The 26,611-nt window shown below is 41.6% G+C and overlaps 1 protein-coding gene across 2 annotated transcripts in view; it reads right to left on the reverse strand.

The window, feature by feature from the left end:
- CACNA1S (calcium voltage-gated channel subunit alpha1 S) overlaps positions 1-26,611 on the reverse strand; it is a 592,997-nt gene that overhangs the window by 209,873 nt on the left and 356,513 nt on the right. For both annotated transcript variants that reach the window (XM_069739086.1, XM_069739077.1), the window contains exons 20-23: positions 17,774-17,833; positions 17,540-17,646; positions 6,351-6,438; positions 6,129-6,236 (exon numbers count right to left, since the gene is read on the reverse strand). In XM_069739086.1, coding sequence (XP_069595187.1) covers positions 6,129-6,236; positions 6,351-6,438; positions 17,540-17,646; positions 17,774-17,833 — 363 coding nt within the window. The remainder of the gene's footprint in view (positions 1-6,128; positions 6,237-6,350; positions 6,439-17,539; positions 17,647-17,773; positions 17,834-26,611) is intronic.

Genomic DNA, 26,611 nt, shown 5'->3' on the forward strand with positions numbered 1-26,611 from the left:
TCATTAGTCCTTGCCAGTTGTCCATGGTTGTTGGGAGGTGTTGGACCTCTGTCTGGTTCCTCCTGCCTTGCTGCCAAATCAGCAAAGATAAGTGTCTGGTTTTGTTTCTGTGGCACACGTGTGCTTGATAATTCAGTGCTATTCATTTGTTTTTTCTTGTCCAGCTTAGATTGTGTCAGTATTTTCTCAGTCTTGTTGGATTCTCAGGAGTTGCAGATATACGTTCCACATCTTTAGTTAGATGGTGGAATTTTTTGTATTATCTGCTGTGGATACTTTTGGAAGGGTTTTAATACTGACCGCTTAGTATTCTGTCCTATCCTTTCCTATTTAGCTAGAGTGGCCTCTTTTGCTAAATCCTGTTTTCTGCCTGCGTGTGTCTTTCCTCTCCTACTCACAGTCAATATTCGTGGGGGGCTGCCTATCCTTTGGGGTTCTGCTCTGAGGCAAGGTAGAATTCCTATTTCCATCTATAGGGGTATTTAGTCCTCCGGCTGTGTCGAGGTGTTAGTTCAGGATTTGCGGTCACTACAGTTTCCACCTACTCCAGAGAAAGTTTCATGCGGCTCCAAGGTCATCGGATCATAACACAAAAGGCCTGCTGGTGGAAAGGGGAATAGGCATGTTAAAAAGGGAAAAAAAGGTTGTGTCCGTGGGATAGGTGGTAAAGCAACAGTAACATCTGCAGAAGAAAGACCATCTTTAAGCCAAAGTAAGATGTCTACTTCTTTTCGTGCACAATCTGATATGATCCCTTTCTTATGATCATCGCTACAAGCATCGCCAAAAATTCCAGATGAGGCACAAAAACAGCAGGTGCTTGAACGCATATCAAGTGCTCGTTCAAGTGGGCTCTCCTCCATGTCAACTTCAACATCACAACTACTCCAGTCCTCAGAGTTGTCACCCCAATCGCACTTGCTTCCTCACAGCTCCCAAGTCTCCAGCTGCCTGTCTGAGCATGGGGTAACACACATGGTTGAGTCTGTAGAGCTGTTTACGCATAATATAGCCTGGGAATCAGAGGTCTGTTCCAGAGCTTCTGTGAATCCAGACGAGGAAATGATCTGCACTAATGCCCAGAATTTTTGTGAGTCGGATCCAGGCCCAGATGAAGAAGGTTCTGAGCATAATGTAGACCCTCGTTCCCAAACTGTAACTCCTGTTGGTGGAGACAATGAGGAAGATGATGATTAGACTGAGATACCTGATTGGAACGAAAACTTGAGTTTTCGGTCAGGGCAGTAAGAGGTTGGCTCTGAGGATGACTGGTATGAGAACACACAGGATGATGATGACGAGGTTGTAGACCCCACTTACTGTCAAACCCCCAGTCCGCCAGTCCATGAGGTCAGCAGAGGAGGTGGAGGAGGATGCTAGTGACGGAGTCTGACGACGAGGTAACGTTGCGCCTTCCTGGACAGAGACGGAGTACTGGAAGCACGTCAACAACTGCATCCTCAACCTCAACTGTGCGTCAGACCAGAAATCGTGGTGGCTCTTCAGGTCACATGGGTTCTAACCCTTGCATAGCCTGGGCATTTTTTGACATTGTAAAGGATGACCCAACTCATGTTGTCTGTAAGATTTGTCAACAAAATCTCAGTAGAGAACAAAAAATGACTAGCTTGAGTACTTCATGCATGAACCGTCACATGGATATGAGGCATAAGTTGCAGTGGGAAGCTCACTGTGCTACAATGCGGCCTAGTGGGCCGGGTCAACCACCATCTGCCCCATCAAGTGCATCCGCGTCCTCTTCATCCTCTGTGACTGTGGGGACAGCAGTCGCACATGGTTTTGGACGCAGACCTTACACCTTTTTACCCGCAACAGCCAGTGTGATTGGCAGGTCATCAGGACATTTGCAAGTGGAAACACCTGCTGTTGTTGAGCGCTCTCTGACATCGACACCACATTTTGATCAAGGCAACATAACATCTCAGTCTGCACCTTCCTCACAGACCAGCAGTTTGCCGGGGACACCCTACTCAACTCCGTCTAAGCATAGCAGCCAGCCCTCAGTCCCTCAGATGTGGACAAGTAAAAGACCATTTCCTCCTAGCCATGAAAAAGCTAAGAGGTTGAATTTCTCCATCTGCAAGCTGTTGGCTATAGAAATGCTGCCTTTCCACCTGGTGGACACAGAGGATTTTCGAGACCTTATGTCCGTCGCAGTGCCCCAGTACCAGATGCCCAGTCACCACTACTTCTCAAAGAAAGCTGTGCCTGTGCTACACCAGCATGTCACACACAACATCACCGCTTCCTTGAGAAACTCTGTGTGTGACAGGGTGCATTTCACCACAGACACTTGGACGAGTAGACATGGACAGGGGCGTTACATGTCGATGACTGGGCACTGGGTAACTACGGCGACATCAGGAGAAGGGGCTGCTGTCCAAGTCTTGCCGTCCCCATGAGTTGCTCATCGATCCTCTGTATCTAGAAGTTCCTCCACTGCTTCTGCCTCCTCAACCTCCTCTCGGTCCTCCACCTGCACCCAAAGCCTGTCTGGTAATGCCACCCACGTTGTAACTGCTTAGAAGGAATCCTGCACACCTCCTCACTATGCTGTCACCAGCGCTCAACCGCATCAGGCAGTGTTTACATTGAAATGTCTGGGAAATGTGAGTCACACAGCTGAGGAGTTGTGGTCAGCTCTGGAGACCGAGTTCCATCAATGGTTGTCTCCACTCAATCTGTAGCCAGGGAAGGCTGTGTGCGACAATGCTGCAAACCTGGGTGCGGCCCTTCGCCGGGGCAATGTCACACACGTGCCTTGTATGGCTCACATTTTGAACCTGGTTGTCCAGCAATTTTTATCCCACTATCCCGGACTAGATGGGCTTCTGCAGAGGGCACGGTTGCTGTGTGCTCCCTTCCGCCATTCACATCCCGCAGCTCAACGACTTACATCTCTACAGAAGTCATTGGGCCTGCCAGTTCACCAGCTGAAATGCGATGTGCCCACATGGTGGAATTCAACTCTGCACATGTTGCAGCGACTGTGGCAGCAACGGCGAGCCCTGGTGCAATACTTTATGATGTATAGTCTGGGCCAATGAGATCAAGAAGTGGGGCAAATCACGCTGCAGGAGTGGTCTCAGATCAGGGACCTATGCACCCTTCTGCACAGTTTTGAAATAGCAACAAAGATGTTTAGTGCTGACGATGTCATTATCAGCATGACCATTCCGGTGATCTACATGCTGGAGCACACCTTACACAGAGTTCGGAGTCAGGTGGTGGAACAAGAGGAGGAAGAGGAGGAGGAACAGCAGGAGTCATATGCAGAAGGGATAATATCTCCAAGGTCAAGAAGGTTGGCCGCACCAAGGCGGCTGGCATTGGAGGCTTGGGGAGAGGGATTACCGAGGGCGCATGGTAGCAGCCAAACTGTTGAGGAAGGTGCAGGAGGCGAGGAAGAAGTGGAGGACAAAATGGCGCTGGGCATGGAAGACTCATCAGATGAGGGAGACTTGATCAAATATCTGTTTTCCAAGGTTGAGGGGAAAGGGCAGACGAAGGAAGCATGATTCTCACCTCGCCACCACCAAGACAACAAGGACTTGGTCCTCCTGGATGCGCAAGATACATGAATGCCTTCTTGCTGCACTACCTGCAACATGACCTTCGGATTGTCAGAATCCGAAGTAATGCCGACTACTGGGTTGCCACACTCTTAGCTCCCCGGTACAAAAGTAAATTTGGCGAAATAATTCCTGCCATAGAAAGGGATTCACGAATGCAGGAGTATCAGCAGAGACTGTTACAGAATCTAACATCTGCTTTTCCACAAAACACCATTGGCGCACGTAGTGAATCTCTGAGTTCTAACTTGCCGACCGTGGGACTATTAAGTCATCACTCATCACTCAAACCATAACAGTAACATCGTATCTGGTGGTAACAGCAATTTTTTCCAATCGTTTCAAGTTTTTTTTAGACCATCCTTTGCAAGGCCACAGGAGACAAGAAGTCTGATGGGTAGCCAACGCCTAGAGAGGATGGTACAAGAGTATCTCCAAGTTAACATCGATGCCATGACTGTGGAACTGGACCCTTGCTCATTTTGGGCTTCCAATCTTGAAAAATGGCCTGAGCTCACCACTCACGCCTTGGAGATCTTGTCGTGCCCCGCAGCCAGCGTTCTCTCTGAACGTGTGTTCAGCGCTGCTGGTGGTGTGCTGACAGATAAGCGCACGCTGCTGTCCAGTGACAATGTAGACAAACTAACGTTCATCAAGATGAACAAATCCTGGATCCGCAAGGACTTTTCTACCCCTGTGTTATCTTGGGGAGACTAAAAGCTTGATGATTTTTGAAAATCATCTCACCAACCATTTTAAAAAAACTCTGGTGAAATTGATGCCACTTAAGTGGTGTCTGTGGCGGAATTTTTGGAAAAAATGGAGACTCTTTTATTTAGTCCCCTTGCTGAGTTTTACATGATGTTGCCATCGTCAATTCCAGGTGGGTGAGGTCATCTGCAGAGTTGTTTCCTCATACTATGTCCTGGGATTCAGAGGTCTGCTCCAAAGCTTCAGTGTCTGCTAGTCAGCAGAGTAGCCCAGCCACCCACCGCCTGTTTACCTAAGTACTATTTTTAACAGCATCTGGCCCAGGAAATCCTTTTGGGCCTAGTAGCAATTTCTGCTACTCAGCAGAGTACCCCACCCATGAAGCAAGCTACACCGCCTGTTTACCTAACTACTATTTTGTAACGGCATCTAGCCCAGGAAATCCTTTTGGGCCTAGTAGACTTTGGTGCTACTCAGCAGTGTACTTCACCCACGAAGCAAGCTACACCGCCTGTTTACCTAAGTACTATTTTTTAATGGCATTTGGCCCAGGAAATCCTTTTGGGCCTAGTAGCAATTTCTGCTGCTCAGCAGAGTACCCCACCCATGAAGCAAGCTATACCGCCTTCTTTCTTTCTCAATCTAACCCCTCGGCTCTGGGGTGTCCACTCTCCCTCCAGCTCTCTCCTTCTCACAGGTGGACTGCCGCGTGTTTTCACACTGTGGCAAATCTTTTGGACCCAGGCATAAGAAGTCGTCTAGGTAATGGATAATATGCGCCGCCTTACAAACATCCATGACGACACATTCGAGGAAGCAACTAAACGCCTCAAATAGTGAGCAGGATATGGAGCACCCCATGGGCAAACAGCGATCTATGTAGTATGCTCCTTCACAGAAGCAGCCCAATGGGAGGACACTATTCGGAGGCACAGGTAGTAACTGGAACGCCCTTTCAATGTCTGTTTTGGCCATTACGGTGCCCCTTACCAACTTCTTGACCTGCCTGATTGCCTCGTCAAAGGAGGTACAGTACATAGTACTGTACTTGGTTCCGCGCCGATGTTGTCGTTTACTAACCTGCCCCTTGGATATGACAAAATGTGGATTAGTCTGAATGTATTGGGTTCATTTTTTGGCACAACACCCAACGGGGGTACCACTACGTCTTCTAAGGAAAGTGTTCTGAATGGACCCACCGCCATCCTACCTAAATATATTTCTTTTTATATTTTTTTGTCAAGACGTCTGGGTGTTGGTAGAGTGATTTTAGATTTTTACTCCAGCCTTTCTTGATTTTAGAAGGGCATGACATGCCTATATCTGTGTCTCCTCCTCCTTTCACTCCTCCACCTATTTTTTTTTCGCATGACTATATGTAGTTGTGACTTTTCCATGTGTTTGCTGTGTCTTCTGAGCAGTTTGTCAGCTTTTGGTCACCTTTTAAGGTGTTTTCTATGTGTTTTCTATCTGTTTGTATGTGTTTGTGTTTGCCTGCCATTGGATTCAATGGAGTTCGACAGTGTTCGTCGAACGTTCGACGAACATTTCGCTGAACACGTCCCAGTTCGACGAACCGAACCCGAACACTAGGGAGGTGGCTCAACACTACTCGTTACTCGATTCGAGCACTTGAGCATTTTAGTGCCTGCTTATACTGTAACTACTAGTGATACTAGGACCCTGGTCCTCACCCATCTACAGCACGTTTTATAGACTTCAAATGACAAGTAAAAACATAAATGAAAATAAAAGCTCTCAATTTATCATGGAAACTATAAGTAATTAAGATAAAAATAGAAGATGCATTTATAAATTGCATACCTTGAACAATTGTACACCAATGCAGGAAAACATGAACTGTAGAAGCGTTGTTACCAGGACAATGTTACCAATGGTTTTAATTGCTACAAATAAACACTGGACTACATGCTGTTGAAGGTTAAAAAAAAAGAAAAGAGAGATGTAAGTGTAAATGCAACTACAAAAAAATCAAATGTGGTGGAGAATCAAGCATAAAAAAAATGACTACTGCATTTTTCCTACCTTTAAACCTTTAGCACGATTTATGGCTCGAAGAGGACGTAAAACTCTGAGTACCCTAAGAATCTTTACTACAGAGATAGCACTGGACCTTGGATTAAAAAAGGCAAATTAAGAGAAATATTAAACATTCAAGCTATGCTCTTAAATATGTTGACAGCAAATCTTGTAAAAATGTAGAATTATAAGCTGTATATTTAAGTAACTGATATAACCACTTTGATAACATTCATTTTAAATACAGAATTTCCTAAAACAAAAAAAATATACATGTGTATGTATTAGGGTTGGTTTTAATGGATTTGCATGTACCATTCCATCGGCCACGACTGAGGCCCTGCATGGGAGTGGGTGTACCACCTGATACCTGCCAAAATCCTTAGCTCTTCTTTTGATTAGACAGCCTGATGCAACATCATTGCAGCATGACACACGTGTCTTTGCTGATGCTAGTATATATGCAGAAATGTCTCCACAGTAACCCAGGAGAAGTTTTTTAACATGATGCCAGACAACTTGTTGCCTGTGCTACTAGGAGCAGCCTGCATGACGTAAACTTGCTACCATGGCCTGCAGCATCTCTGGACTTATCTTCCATGACGCACATCTGCTACGTCATTGCTTGGCAATTGAAAAGGGAGCTGCCAGCAGTGAATCTTGATGTTTTGCGTGCTGGACATCGTGCTCATATTCAATACTGAATAAATTAATTAATTGGAATCCGATCCTGTAATTTTCATAATTACAAGACTTTTCTTTCTTGGTATTGCAATTTCAATGTTGAGGAGTGTATATACAGTTGAAATCAGAAGTTTACATACACTATATAAAAAGACACATATGCATGTTTTTCTCAATATCTGACATGAAATCAGAATAAACCTTTGCCATTTTAGGCCAATTAGGATTACCATAACTATTAATATTCGCCTAATGACAGAATAATGAGGCATTTTTATTACTCTCATTATTCCGGCATTTGGCAAATATTAATAATTATGGTAATTGACCTAAAACGGGAAAGGTTACATTAAAATTGCTATACTTGTTAACCCTTGCTCTGCCTCCTGCCCGTCACTGCATTCCACAACCTGCTTACATTAACTTCTGTTCGTGTTATCAGGCCAAGATCATCTGGCTTTGTGAACTTTTGATCAGGGTCATTTGGATGTTTTAGGTTGTCGTTATGATTTTAAAAGAGAAACCACTGTACTTTAATAAATGGATTTACCCAACCACTAACCATGAGTGGAGAAAAAGTTTTGGTTTTATCATTCATGATCTCTGAATAAAGGCCAAGAAAGCAAAAATTCTGCCGGGGTATGTAAACTTTTGAGCACAACTGTATCTGCATGCAACCTCTGATCGTTACAAGATCTTCTTCTCTACTGCCCTTTTATCTCCTCTTCCCACAATCGCATACTAGATTTCGCCCATAGATCTCCTCTACTTTGGAACAGTGTACCCCAACATATCATATTCTCGCCTACCATGGGAACCTTGAAATGGAACCTGAAGAAATACCTCTTCCAACAAGCCTACAACCCACACTAACCATCGCTACACCATACCATGCACAAGCAGGTCTACCCTCACCTATTGTACCCTCACCCATCCTTTGTAGACTGTGATCCCTCATGGGCAGGGTCCTCTCTCATCCAGTAGCAGTCAATGACTATTATTGCACTTGTTTCTATTATGCATACCCCTTTTCACATAAATGGTGCTATAATAATAAATAATAATAATAATAATAATACTGCTGTGGAGCTGCTAAAGAAAGGGAGTTAAGTAGACTGTACAGTAACTGAAGTTTTCAAAAAACTGCGCAATAATAAATATTTCTACTCTGGGAAAATGATGATACTTTAGAGGTGTGTATCAATAATTTGGGGAAATATTTGTACTCCTAGTTGGGTGTCCTTCACGTGTGTTGCCTGTGGCAATAGGGATCCCAGACTGGCTGGCCTGCAATAACTTTCAGTCAACTATCTGTGTTATTATCCTTAATTTTTAGAACATTTGTGGTATACCAAGCTGATATTTGTGCCACTTGAGTGTGGCTGATCAAAAATCACATTTAAGCTGTTGCATGAGGTATCAGGGCTCCTAGCACAGTAGGCTTACATCTGTCCCTCACCCACATTGTCTTAATTTAAACTTAAATTCAAAGCTGTAAATGCTGGCCCAGACCCTGATACCTCATGCATGGCCCATGGCTGACTGCTGCTGTGTCATTATTAAATTTGTACTGTGGGTCAGTTGATGCCACTTTTCCTGGTGCCTGCCACTAATTTGAACTTTTTGGGCAGCTTTTTGCCCCCCCCCCCCCCCCCCCCCGAAGGTGTTGTCTATGCATTTGGTTTTGCCTCCCATTGAATTCAATGATGTTCGGATAAGTTTGATGAACTCCTTGGTGAACAGCAGTTCGATCGCCGAGTCCGAACCAAACCAAACCTTGAAAGGTTCGCTCATCTCTAATTATTACAAGAATGGAAGACCTCTCTTATAATGGGTGGATGGAAAAGTTGGACTTGTTTTGCTTAGAAAAAAAGACACCTCAAATGAGATCTCATTTACATGTATTAATACAATGACGATCAAGAGAGTAACAATGTTTTAAACTTTTGACTTTCAGGTTCCATATCTCACCATCCACTACTGCTTCGAACGTGAGACTACCATAATTTTATAGACAATCAGCTTGGCTAACTCATACATAAATTTTACTTGCAACTATTCAACATATGATTAGTTATGCAAATTTGCATCATGTAACTGCATTATTACTCTTTTTGCTCCTAAAAATCTACATTTTAAGTTTTAATATTTTGTCAGTATTTTGTAAATTCACCCTTGGCTTTCAACACTGCTTGAATCCTTCTGGGCATGCTCTCGTTCAGATTCAAACATGTCTCCAATGAAATCTGATCCTAAATTTCTTCTGCACTTTTTTTTCTGTGTTCGATTGGGATGAGGTCTGGGGACTACATGGGCAATCCAGCTCCTCTACTTCAATGTAATTGAACCATTTTTTTGAGAATCTCGATGTATGTTTCGGGTCATTGTCCTGCTGGAACACTATGTCATCCTATGTTCTATTCATACCCATAGTACACGAGCGTACGAAGTAACTCATCTTGTGGGATACTCACATATAGCTCAGCATTGAAACTACCCGATCAAGTATTCAACACCTTTGGCTGTGAAAAAAAGCCATATTGTCGCCATCTTCACTCTGTTCTTGTCTGATACGTTACTTTGGGTAGGGCCTGTCAGTCTGTTTTGATTGTGCTGGGTCTGTGATGCAATTATCTGTGTTCACTTTCCTTGATTAGTCTTCTACTTAAGCATGCTAGCTCCTTCATCCAGTGTCAATCATACACTTGCTGCTGCCCGTGTAAGCCTAATCCCTCTGTGCTCTGTGCCTGCTCTGTGCCTAACCCAGCCTGACTTTATTCCCTTCCTGGTTTTAGACTCTTGGCTTGTGACCTGACTTCTCTTGTGCCTGATCCCTGTAATCAGTCTTGTCATTCTGGTTTTCCTGACCTCAGCTCGTGAATTGGATTTTGTCTCTAACTTCCCCTGGTTGTACTGCGCCATTTCCTGGACCTGACCTCGGATTGTTTGACCTCCCTTAACTTACTCTGTCAGTAGTATATATTTTTGCTATCTGTTATTGTAGTCCTTCTCTCTACTTCTGGGGTTAATATTTACTATAGTGACTCGTGTGACACTTATCATCAGGTTTCCTCCACCTTACTTAGCAGTTCCTTCAATTTCTTGATTTGTTAGCCCCTTTTCCCCATGTTTTTTCCAGACCCATTGCACCCATCATAGCTTAGTCCATTGACTTTGGTCTCATTACTCTAAATCACCTGCTTCCTAGCTTCTTCTACTTTCCACTGTAAACTCGAGTCGACACTTCTTATGACCATATTGAAGTTGAAGCTTTTCACTTTTTTTCGAACCATCATTCCTAACTTGTCTAACATGCATTGCATGATGCTTGCATGGACTGCTGAGATCTCACTATTATGAAGCATACGAGCCACCTCCACTGCTGTGTTTATCTCGTCCAGAACTGATAGACCTTGTGATGAGCCGACTTGCTGACTCCGATATTTTGCCTGGATGTCCACCTTTTGGCTTCTGAGTGGATGGACGGACTTCATTTTGTATTCTTCCAATTGGCATGGCACTCACATGATATAGTTTGGCAAACTGCCCGCTCCGAAACGCGCGTCGGGGTCAGGCCTGCCGTTCCTTGTACTTGTGCTGCCTGCCAGAGGTATGTCGCCCGCTATAGATATGCTGATATATGCATAAATCTTGCTGTGTATCCCCTATGTAAGGGCACTTGCCCTATATTCGTTAGATTACGTACCATTTACCCTGTCATGTGTGGAGATGCTGGCTAACACTGTATTAGCATAGCAGCACGGTCTATGGATCGGCTTTCTGGTCTGTTTTCCGCATTGCCATTTGGATGTACTTGCATCCCCTGCTGTACCCCTGTTCTATGTCTGGTGTTGTTTTATGTATTCTAATAAAGAGTTAATTTTATGGGACCATATGGCTGCCTAGTTCTCCTTTTTTCTTCTTTAGTTTATGTTGTTTGGCAGCTGGCCCCCATTTATCCATTTAGCATATTCTACTTTTCATGATATTTCACCTTACTCGATCATTATTGATTCTATAATATGCTGGCTTCAGTGTTATTATGCCATATCACATTCGAAACAGTAGTGGATGGTGAGATATGGAGCCAGAAAGTCAAAAGTCTAAAACATTGTTACCCTTTTGTTTGTCAGTGTACATGTGTTATCAGTACAAAGAATTAACATATGACTTATTAATTCCAAAAATTTTAAACAGGACCTGGGGGCATTCGCTATGTGTGGAGGAAAGGTGACCCCAGCAGCTAAATAGGAAAGGGTTCTTTACAGTTAGAGTACTCAGAATTCTTTACAGCAAGAGGTAGTTATGGCAGACTGTATAACGGCATTTCAAAAGGGCTGGATACCTTTGTCACAACAAATGGCTTTGTGTGTTATAAATAATTTTGCAGTAGAGAATGTATTACTGGTGGAGTAAGGTAGAACTTGAAGGACCTACAGTATGTATTTTTTCAACTTATATAACAATGTCTTATAGGAAGGCCTAGCATCTATCAATTAATTAAAAAGAACCTGTCACAGGTAGTGATGAGTGAGTATGTTTGGTACTCGGGTTTTCCCTAGCATGCTCGGGTGTTCTCTGAATATTTTGCCGTGCTTGGAGATTTAGTTTTTGTCACCGCAGCTGCATGATTTGCAGCTGCTAGACAGCCTGAACACGTGGCGATTTTCTAACAAACAGGCATTCCCCACATGTATTCAGGCTGTCCAGCAACTGCAAATAATAAATTCTCTCTCCTCATGTACTGTACAGTGGGCATGGAAAGTATTCATACACCTTTACATTTTTCACTCTTTGTTTCATTGCATTCATTTGGTAAATTCAAAAAAGTTATTTTTTTTCTCATTAACCCCTCTGTGACCTTAGACGTACTATCCCGTCGAGGTGCCCTGGGCCTATCTGACCCTGGACGGGATAGTACGTCATAGCGATCGGCAGCGCTCACGGGGGGAGCGCCGCCGATCGCGGCCGGGTGTCAGCTGCTTATCGCAGCTGACATCCGGCACTATGTGCCAGGAGCGGTCACGGACCGCCCCCGGCACATTAACCCCTGGCACACCGCAATCAAAGATGATCGCGGTGTGCCGGCGGTGCAGGGAAGCATCGCGCAGGGAGGGGGCTCCCTGCGGGCTTCCCTGAGCCCCCCGCAGCAACGCGATGTGATCGCGTTGCCGCGAGGGTCTTACCTCCCTCCCTGCTTGCTCCAGGCCCGGATCCAAGATGGCCGCGGATCCGGGTCCTGCGGTGAGGGAGGTGGCTTCACAGAGCCTGCTCAGAGCAGGCACTGTGAAGCCTGCAGCACTGTAAGTCAGATCAGTGATCTGACAGAGTGCTGTGCAAACTGTCAGATCATTGATCTGTGATGTCCCCCCCTGGGACAAAATAAAAAAGTTAAAAAAAAAATTTCCAAATGTGTAAAAAAAAATTAAAAAAATATTCCTAAATAATGAAAAAAAAAAAAATATTATTCCCATAAATACATTTCTTCATCTAAATAAAAAAAACAAAACAATGAAAGTGCACATATTTAGTATTGCCGCGTCCGTAACGACCCGACCTATAAAACTGGCCCACTAGTTAACTTCAGTAAACACCGTAAGAAAAAAAAAAAAAAACGAGGCAAAAAACAACGCTTTATTATCATACCGCCGAACAAAAAGTGGAATAACACGCGATCAAAAAGACAGATATAAATAACCATGGTACCGCTGAAAACGTCATCTTGTCCCGCAAAAAACGAACTGCCATACAGCATCATCAGCAAAAAAATAAAAAAGTTATAGTCCTGAGAATAAAGCGATGCAAAAATAATTATTTTTTCTGTAAAATAGTTTTTATCGTATAAAAGCGCCAAAACATAAAAAAATGATATAAATGAGGTGTCGTTGTAATCGTACTGAACCGAAGAATAAAACTGCTTTATCAATTTTACCAAACTCGGAACGGTATAATCGCCTCCCCCAAAAGAAATTCATGAATAGCTGGTTTTTGGTCATTCTTCCTCACAAAAATCGGAATAAAAAGCGATCAAAAAATGTCACGTGCCCGAAAATGTTACCAATAAAAACGTCAACTCGTCCCGCAAAAAACAAGACCTCACATGACTCTGTGGACCAAAATATGGAAAAATTATAGCTCTCAAAATGTGGTAACGCAAAAAATATTTTTTGCAATAAAAAGCGTCTTTCAGTGTGTGACGGCTGCCAATCATGAAAACCCGCTAAAAAACTCGCTATAAAAGTAAATCAAACCCCCCTTCATCACCCCCTTAGTTAGGGAAAAATAAAAAAAATGTATTTATTTCCATTTTCCCATTAGGGCTAGGGTTAGGGCTAGGGTTAGGGCTAGGGTTAGGATTAGGGCTAGGGTTAGGGCTAGGGTTAGGGTTAGGGCCAGGGTTAGGGTTAGGGCTAGGGTTAGGGCTAGGGTTAGGGCTAGGGTTAGGGCTAGGGTTAGGGTTAGGGCTAGGGTTGGGGCTACAGTTAGGGTTGGGGCTAAAGTTAGGGTTAGGGTTTAGATTACATTTACAGTTGGGAATAGGGTTGGGATTAGGGTTAGGGGTGTGTCAGGGTTAGATGTGTGGTTAGGGTTACCGTTGGAATTAGGGTTAGGGGTGTGTTTGGATTAGGGTTGCAGTTATAATTGGGGGGTTTCCACTGTTTAGGCACATCAGGGGCTCTCCAAACACGACATGGCATCCGATCTCAATTCCAGCCAATTCTGCGTTGAAAAAGTAAAACAGTGCTCCTTCCCTTCCGAGCTCTCCCATGCGCCCAAACGGTGGTTCCCCCCCACATATGGGGTATCAGCGTACTCAGGACAAATTGGACAACAACTTTGGGGTCCAATTTCTCCTGTTACCCTAGGGAAAATACAAAACTGGGGGCTAAAAAATAATTTTTGTGGGAAAAAAATTTTGTTTTATTTTTATGGCTCTGCATTATAAACTTCTGTGAAGCCCTTGGTGGGTCAAAGTGCTCACCACACATCCAGATAAGTTCCTTAGGGGGTCTACTTTCCAAAATGGTGTCACTTGTGGGGGGTTTCAATGTTTAGGCACATCAGTGGCTCTCCAAACGCAACATGGCATCCCATCTCAATTCCTGTCAATTTTGCATTGAAAAGTCAAATGGTGCTCCTTCCCTTCCGAGCTCTCCCATGCGCCCAAACAGTGGTTTACTGCCACATATGGGATATCAGCGTACTCAGGACAAATTGGACAACAACTTATGGTGTCCAATTTCTTCTCTTACCCTTTGGAAAATAAAAAATTGGGGCGAAAAAATAATTTTTGTGAAAAAATATGATTTTTTATTTTTACGGTTCTGCATTATAAACTTCTGTGAAGCACTTGGTGGGTCAAAGTGCTCACCACACCTCTAGATAAGTTCCTTAGGGGGTCTACTTTCCAAAATGGTGTCACTTGTGGGGGGTTTCAATGTTTAGGCACATCAGTGGCTCTCCAAAGGCAACATGGCGTCCCATCTCAATTCCTGTCAATTTTGCATTGAAAAGTCAAATTGCCCTCCTTCGCTTCCAAGCTCTGTCATGTGCCCAAACAGTGGTTTACCCCCACATATGGGGTATCGGCGTACTCAGGACAAATTGTACAACAATGTTTGGGGTCCATTTTCTCCTGTTACCCTTGGTAAAATAAAACAAATTGGAGCTGAAGTAAATTTATTTGTGAAAAAAAGTTAAATGTTCATTTTTATTTAAACATTCCAAAAATTCCTATGAAACACCTGAAGGGTTAATAAACTTTTTGAATGTGGTTTTGAGCACCTTGAGGGGTGCAGTTTTTAGAATGGTGTCACACTTGGGTATTTTCTATCATATAGACCCCTCAAAATGACTTCAAATGAGATGTGGTCCCTAAAAAAAATGGTGTTGTAAAAATGAGAAATTGCTGGTCAACTTTTAACCCTTATAACTCCCTAAAAAAAAAATATTTTGGTTCCAAAATTATGCTGATGTAAAGTAGACATGTGGGAAATGTTACTTATTAAGTATTTTGTGTCACATATCTCTGTGATTTAATTGCATAAAAATTCAAAGTTTGAAAATTGCGAAATTTTCAAAATTTTCGCTAAATTTCTGTTTTTTTTCACAAATAAACGCAGGTACTATCAAAGAAATTTTACCAGTATCATGAAGCACAATATGTCATGAGAAAACAGTGTCAGAATTACCAGGATCCCTTGAAGCGTTCCAGAGTTATAACCTCATAAAGGGACAGTGGTCAGAATTGTAAAAAGTGGCCTGGTCATTGACGTGCAAACCACCCTTGGGGGTAAAGGGGTTAATGTGTATTTTGCTCTCTTTACTTCCATATCTGCTTTTGTGTTATAATTGGTGCCTGTTATACTCCATGCATTTTGATGTTCATTATGCTCACCATTGCGGTGTTTTTCCTTTTCTTTATGTTACTTTGTGCTATGGTCATGATTTTGATTGACTCATTATTCAAACTGTATATTTATGTTCATTTTTTTTGTTTCATTCTAGCGATTATATGATTAAAGTGAACCTGTCACCTGAATTTGGCGGGACTGGTTTTGGGTCATATGGGTGGAGTTTTCGGGTGTTTGATTCACCCTTTCCTTACCTGCTGGCTGCATGCTGGCCGAAATATTGGATTGAAGTTCATTCTCTGTCCTCCGTAGTACACGCCTGCGCAAAGTAATCTTGCCTTGCGCAGGCGTGTACTATGGAATACAGAGAGTGAACTTCAATCCAATATTTCGGCCAGCATGCAGCCAGCAGGTAAGGAAAGGGTGAATCAAACACCCGAAAACTCCGCCCATATGACCCAAAACCGGTCCCGCCAAATTCAGGTGACAGGTTCCCTTTAAGGCTCGGGAAGAGCCGAAACGTCATTTTAAACTTCTGGTCGCTTTCAACGTATGGAATCCTATGTTTAATGTCCTTAATAAATTTCTCACTATTATTGCATTATTAATGTATAGAGAGTGCGGTGTATTCTCTTTTCATACAATGTGACTATGGGGTTAGTAATGGGGCTGTCTTATTGATGCCTCTCCATTACTAACCTCGGTGTTTGATGTTCCTGACAATACAAAGGTGACATCAACCCCTCCAACTATCTCCCCACTCACCACTGCTACTGGGCAAGTGTGAAGAACATGGCTAAGTGCCAGAATTGGCACATCTTAGAGATGTGCCTTTCCAGGGGCGGCTGAGAGCTGATGTTTTTAGCCTGTGAAGGCCAGTATCCATGGCCCCTTTCTAGGCTATTAATATCAACCCGCAGCTGTCTGCATAGCCTTTGCTCCTTATTACCGTAATTATAGAGGGACCCCACATCATTTTGGGGGGTCTGCCATTTTAGTAGCGAGTAAAGGTTAATTATACAGCTGTGAACTGATATTAATAGCCTGGTAAGCTCCATGGGTATTACCCCCTTCCTATGCTATAGGCATCTGCCCCCCAGCCATCTGCTTTCCCTCTGCTAGTTAACAAAATTATGCGGGAGGCCACACCACTTTTTCAGAAAAATAATCTTTTATGAATTAAATTAAATACATGTACAGTAAGCTGCACACACCACTGTAATAATTGTATATTTCACTGACATCTATGTACTGTATCTACCTATTCTATAAGTATTTACTGTATGTAATCCATCTCTTCTATCCTGTCGGCTCCTGCTATGATTTTACAGTATGTGGCTGCTGAATTGCCAGCTTTTATTCTGATGTGAAAATGATGTGTAAATGATTTAGAGAATTTCTCTATGTAAAAGCTTATGTTAAAATTGTATTGCAGTCGAATAGCAATCACACTGCATGGAAATTGGATGCTAGGTGTGAAAAATCAGATTGTACTTGTATGAAAAACGCATGACACTCGTATGACACTTGCATTACACTCATCCGACTCTCCTGCATCAAAATCGGACTGGTTTTAAAATCGCTAGTCTGACTCCAGCTAAAACCTTGAGGATCCTGGAATGAAGTTCATTTTCTCCTGGTTGCTATGCTTTGAATAAAGCAAAGAGTTTTGTAAAGCTATTAATTTGCAGATTAATCCTATATCTGCAGGTTAATAACGTTTGAGGACATGACATGTTTCCTTTAATGTGTTAAAAGACACAAAAGTTGTATAATTTAAAAAAGGAGGAGACATTTGAACATTCTACAAGTAAAAGTTAATCATAGAGATTGTACTTAGAGATGAGCCAATATGTTCGGAAAACAATTGCCAAATCCGAATATGCCATATTTGTGCCGTATTGGTAGACTATTCGTGCCAAATTCATGTTTGACGATCGTTTCCGAACATACTCGCTCATCTGTACTTCCGTTCGGCGAATATTGCAAATATGGAGATCGTAATCCGAACCGAATATTTAAAAATTCGCTCATTTCTACTTGTAATATAATGAATAAGAATGAATTGTACAGCTATGTTTTCACATAAACAGATATATACAAGGCTAAAATTGTACATATATTGGATAAAACAAGCCATTAATAATTATTGCTCACTGTATGCCACTTGAGATCAGAGAGACTCCAACAACCAGAAGATCAAGGATGTTAAAATAGTTTCTGCAGAATGAACCTTTATGCAGGAAAGCTCCATATACCGTCATCTATAATGAGAAAGTAAACATGATTAAAGAACTGTTAAAACACCAAACAAAATTGTAGGTACATAAAAAAATGAACATAAATAAAGTAAGGATAAGAATAGAAGAATATTTCTAAATATGTATTTACCTTAAGAACAATTTCTGTTGTAAAAATGACAGTAAAAACGATATCGAAGTACGAGAGAATCTGAAATGAATACACAAAAGATAAATGAAAATCAACATATTATAATTTTCCCTTAAAGCCAACTTGTAAGCAGAATTTTGCTCAGTAAACTACAGACAGTGCCAGGTCGGCGCCGTTATACTGATTAAAATGATACCTGAGTGATGAAATCTGTTTTGAGATTGTTTAATCTGCATTGGCAGTTAAAGGGCATGTGTGACCCCCTGGATGTTTTTTATCTATTACTATAGGCATACAGGTAATAGAATGGTTAAACCAGTCTTACCTGTGTGCCTCATAGCTGCGGTGTAGACATTAAGAAATTGATTTATAATCTTTTATGTTAATGATTTCTTCCAGGCTCTAGGGCGTGCAGTAGGGATATAGTCAGGGGTTTATTATTGCTATTGTATACCGCTGCTACACCGTTAAAACAACAGTCCTTGTCAGGGAAAAAGAACACAGAGACCCTATTATATAACCACAATTCTAACTCATACAGGAGTCCAATAATTTGGAATATATCTCATAGGAATAGGGTGCACTGTGAAAGCTACAGTGAATAAACCACTGAAATAGAGGGACCAGAACACCTAACCACCACAAGATAGGAAATCACCAGAAAGTCATACAGCGTTAGGATCAATAATATGCCTTTATTAAATAAAGTGGCAATTTATACATATAATATAAAAAAATGTGTGTTTTAAAAAAAAATAAAAATAAAAACAAAACAAAACGCAGGAACAATATTGTATGGTACCCAGAAACTCCTAAAAAATATAAAGACATATAATACAAATAACTCCTCAAAGAGAATGATGTATGATATCACTACTCACTGTGCCATATACATATGTAAAAAGATAATGACAAAAAAATAAAAATATAAAAGAATATAAGTCATATATGACCCACATAAAAAATGTGAAATATAATGTACGTTAAATACAAACACTAAACTGGTGAAAAAAAAAAAAAAAGGGAAAAATCCAATCAAACACAGCAAAAATGTGTACATAAAGATTCTTTTATAAAAAGTGGAAGCAGTGTATATCCCTTTAAGGGGATGTAAAATAAGGTGACCGTTGACAACAGTGGTGTAGACACAGCGAGGTATATGGTCTGAATAGGAGAGTTATAGTAGCACACTATATTTAAACGTGCCCTGGTACAAATGACCGTATAATAATGCCCCCACAGCGAGATAGATTTCCTGAATGAGGGATTTTTTACATCAGCTCACTGCGAGGTAAGTGCTCTACATATGGAAGTTATAGCAGCGTATTATATTCAAAAAAGTGCCCAGGTGCAAATAATCATATAGGTAATAGTGTTCACATAGCAAGGTAGATGTTATATAACAGCTTACTGCATAGAAAGGTGCCCGAATACAGCAGACTATTATGGGTTAATAACCATGCGGGCAGATAATTACAGCAGATAAGCTTGTGTCACTACCTGAAAGGAGAGACTGGGTCCGGGACCTGCGTGCGCCCGACGCGCGTTTCGAATGTATTACCTTCGTCAGGGGGTAGTGAATGGAGATCTCAGGGGAGTTTTTATAGGACTTTCACCGAGCGCTGCGGCCCGGGTATGTGCGGCGCATGCGCAGTCCGGAGGTCGGCAATTTCCGGTCCCCGCATCACATGGTCTGTCAGCACAGGAACGGAGTACCCGGCGTGACCTAGCAACCATGGACGCAGAGCGCCGGGACTCACAGACACGGGCCGGGCATGCGCACCACCAGGAACGCAGTGTGGGAGAAGCGGTCCCGAGTTGTAAGTAAAGTGGATCGCACAAAAAGAGTTGAGGTATAGATCCCTCTTAATATTAAGAGCAATATGCACCTTAGGCTGGATAAGCATGAGGGAAATTGTGTAGTACTACAGCAGTAATGTGTATAAATCCGCTGCACCATAGATATATATAGAACTACACTGAACTCGGTGTACTACATGTTAACAAATAAATATCCATGTGTGTAAAAGTATATATTGTACCATAATCTTGGACACATCTGCTCAATTAGTTCCTAAATAACAAATATACTGAACCATAAATATATAAAAATCCATTAAATTCTGTGTACCATAAAGGTAACAGATATTATATTAAGGCATGTATAGGTATATTACCCCACACATGCCATAATGGTAACAGATACTATCCAATGGTGAATATAGATCAATCGTGTAGATATGCCCGTTTTACGCCCATAGGCATATGCACAAAAATAAATAAGCCATGGGCATATGCACAATAGTATATAAAAACAAATCGCATAAAATAGCGGATATATATATGACAATACATAATACAGTTATACACATGAATGATACACCAAATTAAAGATATTAGCTGTTATTCTTTTCTTCTTTCTCTCACTGTCATATAATTGGTTGTAGATTCCATCAATATATCATATTCTGCAGTCCAACCGTCCGACACAGAGACAAGAAAACTCCGCACAGAGTCCCAATCCATCAGAGGTAAGTATATAAAAACTACAAGTATAAATGTAATAAAAATTAGGGATCATAAAATCACAATTTAAGAAATATAAAAATGTTAAAATATAATTAAAATATAAAAATTAAAAGGTTACAGAGTGGTTATAAAAAAGGAGCAAAACTGAGGTTTTCATTTAACCCTTTCGGTGACACCGTCCCCAAGGTCCATATCCATTTTGTTTCTTTCCTAGCTAGAGCCGTACTTATTTCGCCCCCTCTCTCATTTATTTGAATCATGTCTATGCCAGTTACTTTCAACAAGGAGGCATCACATCCATGGTGCAATTTAAAATGTTTAGGAATTGTCTTTAAAGACGATATATCCTCCACTTCTTTGGCAGCTAAAATTCCCAAGACATGTTCCCTGGTGCGTACTTTGAGTTGCCTGGTTGTCATCCCTATATACACCAGGGAGCATGGGCAAGTGGCATGATAAATAACAGCTTTTGAGGTGCAAGTAATGGTCTGTTTGATTTTATATATAATAGTACCATTATGATTACAAAAAATATTAGTTCTTTTAATATTAGTGCAAGCTACACATTGACCACATGGCTTGCATCCCAGTATAGCTTTTGTGTTTGTGAGAAAGGATTGGATTTCTGCTTTGTAGGGGTAATGGCTTCTGACCAATTGATCCTTTAAATTTTTGGATCTGCGATAGGTAATATTGCATGTTTCACCGATGTATTGCGTTAAAATTGGGTCAGTTTTTAAAATGGCCCATGATTTATTTATATATGTCCTCATTAGTTCGGTTTGGCCATGGTACTGGGTGATATATCTCACTACCTTGTTAGATTTATGGGGTTTCGTTCCGTATAAAGCTTGATGTCTAGTTGTGTGTTTAGCACGGTTATACCCCTTCTTCACTGACCGCTTACTATATCCTCTTTCCAAGAACCTTTCTTTAAGGTCCATAGCTTGATTTTCAAAGTCTACTTCGTTTGTACAGATCCTCCGTAAACGTAAGAATTGTCCTATTGGGATCGAATTAATCATGGTGGGAGGATGTGACGAAGAGGCATGTAATAGTGCGTTCACCGCCGTAGATTTGCGAAAGATATTGGTGTATAAGCAACCACTCTCATCCCTGTGTATACCCACATCCAAGAATTCCATAAATTCCATGTCACACTTGGGAGAGGGACCTTTTTCATGCCAGACTTGAATCATCAATGGACCGCATCCCTATTTGGGTGCGGTTCATTGATGACATATTCTTTGTCTAGCAGGGCACTAAGGACTCACTCCATACTTTTATGGAACATCTGAATCAGAATCAGCTGAATATCCATCTAACATACAAGTGTGACATGGAATTTATGGAATTCTTGGATGTGGGTATACACAGGGATGAGAGTGGTTGCTTATACACCAATATCTTTCGCAAATCTACGGCGGTGAACGCACTATTACATGCCTCTTCGTCACATCCTCCCACCATGATTAATTCGATCCCAATAGGACAATTCTTACGTTTACGGAGGATCTGTACAAACGAAGTAGACTTTGAAAATCAAGCTATGGACCTTAAAGAAAGGTTCTTGGAAAGAGGATATAGTAAGCGGTCAGTGAAGAAGGGGTATAACCGTGCTAAACACACAACTAGACATCAAGCTTTATACGGAACGAAACCCCATAAATCTAACAAGGTAGTGAGATATATCACCCAGTACCATGGCCAAGCCGAACTAATGAGGACATATATAAATAAATCATGGGCCATTTTAAAAACTGACCCAATTTTAACACAATACATCGGTGAAACATGCAATATTACCGATCGCAGATCCAAAAATTTAAAGAATCAATTGGTCAGAAGCCATTATTCCTACAAAGCAGAAATCCAATCCTTTCTCACAAACACAAAAGCTATACCGGGATGCAAGCCATGTGGTCAATGTGTAGCTTGCACTAATATTAAAAGAACTAATATTTTTTGTAATCATAATGGTACTATTATGTATAAAATCAAACAGACCATTACTTGCACCTCAAAAGCTGTTATTTATCATGCCACTTGCCCATGCTCCCTGGTGTTTATAGGGATGACAACCAGGCAACTCAAAGTACGCACCAGGGAACATGTCTTGGGAATTTTAGCTGCCAAAGAAGTGGAGGATATATCGTCTTTAAAGACAATTCCTAAACATTTTAAATTGCACCATGGATGTGATGCCTCCTTGTTGAAAGTAACTGGCATAGACATGATTCAAATAAATGAGAGAGGGGGCGAAATAAGTACGGCTCTAGCTAGGAAAGAAACGAAATGGATATGGACCTTGGGGACGGTGTCACCGAAAGGGTTAAATGAAAACCTCAGTTTTGCTCCTTTTTTATAACCACTCTGTAACCTTTTAATTTTTATATTTTAATTATATTTTAGCATTTTTATATTTCTTAAATTGTGATTTTATGATCCCTAATTTTTATTACATTTATACTTGTAGTTTTTATATACTTACCGCTGATGGATTGGGACTCTGTGCGGAGTTTTCTTGTCTCTGTGTCGGACGGTTGGACTGCAGAATATCATATATTGATGGAATCTACAACCAATTATATGACAGTGAGAGAAAGAAGAAAAGAATAACAGCTAATATCTTTAATTTGGTGTATCATTCATGTGTATAACTGTATTATGTATTGTCATATATATATCCGCTATTTTATGCGATTTGTTTTTATATACTATTGTGCATATGCCCATGGCTTATTTATTTTTGTGCATATGCCTATGGGCGTAAAACGGGCATATCTACACGATTGATCTATATTCACCATTGGATAGTATCTGTTACCATTATGGCATGTGTGGGGTAATATACCTATACATGCCTTAATATAATATCTGTTACCTTTATGGTACACAGAATTTAATGGATTTTTATATATTTATGGTTCAGTATATTTGTTATTTAGGAACTAATTGAGCAGATGTGTCCAAGATTATGGTACAATATATACTTTTACACACATGGATATTTATTTGTTAACATGTAGTACACCGAGTTCAGTGTAGTTCTATATATATCTATGGTGCAGTGGATTTATACACATTACTGCTGTAGTACTACACAATTTCCCTCATGCTTATCCAGCCTAAGGTGCATATTGCTCTTAATATTAAGAGGGATCTATACCTCAACTCTTTTTGTGCGATCCACTTTACTTACAACTCGGGACCGCTTCTCCCACACTGCGTTCCTGGTGGTGCGCATGCCCGGCCCGTGTCTGTGAGTCCCGGCGCTCTGCGTCCATGGTTGCTAGGTCACGCCGGGTACTCCGTTCCTGTGCTGACAGACCATGTGATGCGGGGACCGGAAATTGCCGACCTCCGGACTGCGCATGCGCCGCACATACCCGGGCCGCAGCGCTCGGTGAAAGTCCTATAAAAACCCCCCTGAGATCTCCATTCACTGCCCCCTGACGAAGGTAATACATCCGAAACGCGCGTCGGGCGCACGCAGGTCCCAGACCCAGTCTCTCCTTTCAGGTAGTGACACAAGCTTATCTGCTGTAATTATCTGCCCGCATGGTTATTAACCCATAATAGTCTGCTGTATTCGGGCACCTTTCTATGCAGTAAGCTGTTATATAACATCTACCTTGCTATGTGAACACTATTACCTATATGATTATTTGCACCTGGGCACTTTTTTTAATATAATACGCTGCTATAACTTCCATATGTAGAGCACTTACCTCGCAGTGAGCTGATGTAAAAAATCCCTCATTCAGGAAATCTATCTCGCTGTGGGGGCATTATTATACGGTCATTTGTACCAGGGCACGTTTAAATATAGTGTGCTACTATAACTCTCCTATTCAGACCATATACCTCGCTGTGTCTACACCACTGTTGTCAACGGTCACCTTATTTTACATCCCCTTAAAGGGATATACACTGCTTCCACTTTTTATAAAAGAATCTTTATGTACACATTTTTGCTGTGTTTGATTGGATTTTTCCCTTTTTTTTCCACCAGTTTAGTGTTTGTATTTAACGTACATTATATTTCACATTTTTTATATGGATCATATATGACTTATATTCTTTTATATTTTTATTTTTTTGTCATTATCTTTTTACATATGTATATGGCACAGTGAGTAGTGATATTATACATCATTCTCTTTGAGGAGTTATTTGTATTATATGTCTTTATATTTTTTAGGAGTTTCTGGGTACCATACAATATTGTTCCTGCGTTTTGTTTTTATTTTTATTTTTTTTTAAAACACACATTTTTTATATTATATGTATAAATTGCCACTTTATTTAATAAAGGCATATTATTGATCCTAACGCTGTATGACTTTCTGGTGATTTCCTATCTTGTGGTGGTTAGGTGTTCTAGTCCTTGTCAGGGCTAAATATTTTCCTTTCTGGAGTGGAGGGATAGTTTTGGATAAGAGGCATCAAGGCAGTACAAAATAACAGTAATAAAACAACAGTCTTTTTCAGGCATAAAAATGTTCTTCTCCCTTTTAATACTGGAAAGTTTACAGGCATATACATATATACTTAATTTAAAATGCGCAAAGTGTACGGTAAGGCACATGTAATTGGACGTGCTGCTGATGCTGCATGCAGAGGTCGAGGCTGTGGAATAGGAGAAACTGTGCCGGCTGTGGGAGCACAACAAACACACTTACTCAAAAGACCTAGCTTCCTATCCCACTTTGCAAGGGGCAGTGGGACAACACTCTTGAAGCCGAAGCCAGATCAGTGTGATCAGGTGGTCGATTGGATGGCAGATAATACTTCCAGTCTGTTTCCCAGCACCACCCTGTATTCCACACAGTTTACTTTCACTAGCCAAGAGTCTGGACCACATAATCCTAACACGGATCCTCCTTCCTTCCACCATAGTGAGCTCCAGGTGACAAGTAATCCCACACTCGGACAGACCGAGGAGCTATTTAAATTTCCATTTATAGATTCAGGCCTCTCGCCCTGCGTGTTTCAAGAGGGATATGGGGACATCATGTATAGTGATAGCCAAATATTTGAGCAGCCACAGCCAGTTGACGGTGGGGAATGGCCATTAGTGTCTTAAGAGGTAGACGATGATGAGACACAGTTGCCAACAAGTTATATGGTTAAGTCAATAAGTCAGGAGGACCAGAGTGTGGAAGAGGAGGACAAGGTGGTCGACGATGAAAGCATTAACCCAACCTGGGAAGGTGCCATGCAGAGCGAGGACATCAGCGTAGAGGGGGAGGGATCTGCAGCACTACAACAGGCAGGAAGAGGCAGTGGTGTGGCAAGAAGGCGGACAACTGTTCTTCAGAACACTCACAAGCGAAAAGTTGCGAAGTGATGGGTTTGGTCCCAGTTTGGCGCATTTTTAAAGAAAGTGCCCATGATAAAATAACAGTCATTTGCAACCTGTGGCATACCAAGATCAGCTGAATCTTTTGTTCCCAGTGTGACGTCCCCACCTTACATCAGCACGTGTCCCATAGCATCACCCATTCCCTGACCAACCGAGTTACTGGGAATGACCACTTAATGACCGACTTGTGGACAAGTACTTGTTGCCAGGGACACTACATTTCCCTGATAGTAGTAAGGCAAACTGGGAAAAGAAAGAGCGCACAATAGGGTTTTAAATGTTAAAACAACACATAAACCAACATGGATCTGCTCACCTGGTGTGTTGCAACAAAGCAACATGTAATAAACGCATATACCAGTAGGTGCAAGACACGAGTCCAAAGGACTTAGAGAAAGAGCATATCCATGTGAACTGTCACTGGATGCGCTGCTGATAATTGAATTTAGCGAATATTATCCTTAGAAACTTTATTTTTTCAGTTTTACGAAGTCAACGCGTTTTGAGGTCAGCACAGGACCTCTTCATCAGGACAAAAACCTAGGTTCACCATTGAACCCACAATCAGGCTGGTTTTGTGTGATAATGGCCGTAACCTGGTAGCGGCTCTGAAACTTGTCAACCTCGCAGAAGTACCATGCCTGGCCCACGTGTTCAACTTAGGGGTTCAGCGGTTTCTGAAATCCTACCCAGATTTGCCAGCTGCTGCTGGTCTGGCAGTGCTGCAACAGAGCTTGCAAGTGCCAGCTCACCGAGTGGTGAGTGACCTGACCATGCACTGGAACTCCAAACTACAAATGTTGGCAATGCTTTGTGAGCAGCAGAGGACAGTAGTTAATTACTAGCTACAATATGCCCATCGGTAATCCAGTCAGTCTCTGCACATAACAACCGAGGAGTGGCATGCATATCTGTCATCTGTAAGGTTCTACAAAACTTTG

Source organism: Ranitomeya imitator, chromosome 1 (genome assembly GCF_032444005.1).
Source record: "Ranitomeya imitator isolate aRanImi1 chromosome 1, aRanImi1.pri, whole genome shotgun sequence".
NCBI classification, from domain to species: Eukaryota; Metazoa; Chordata; class Amphibia; order Anura; family Dendrobatidae; genus Ranitomeya; species Ranitomeya imitator.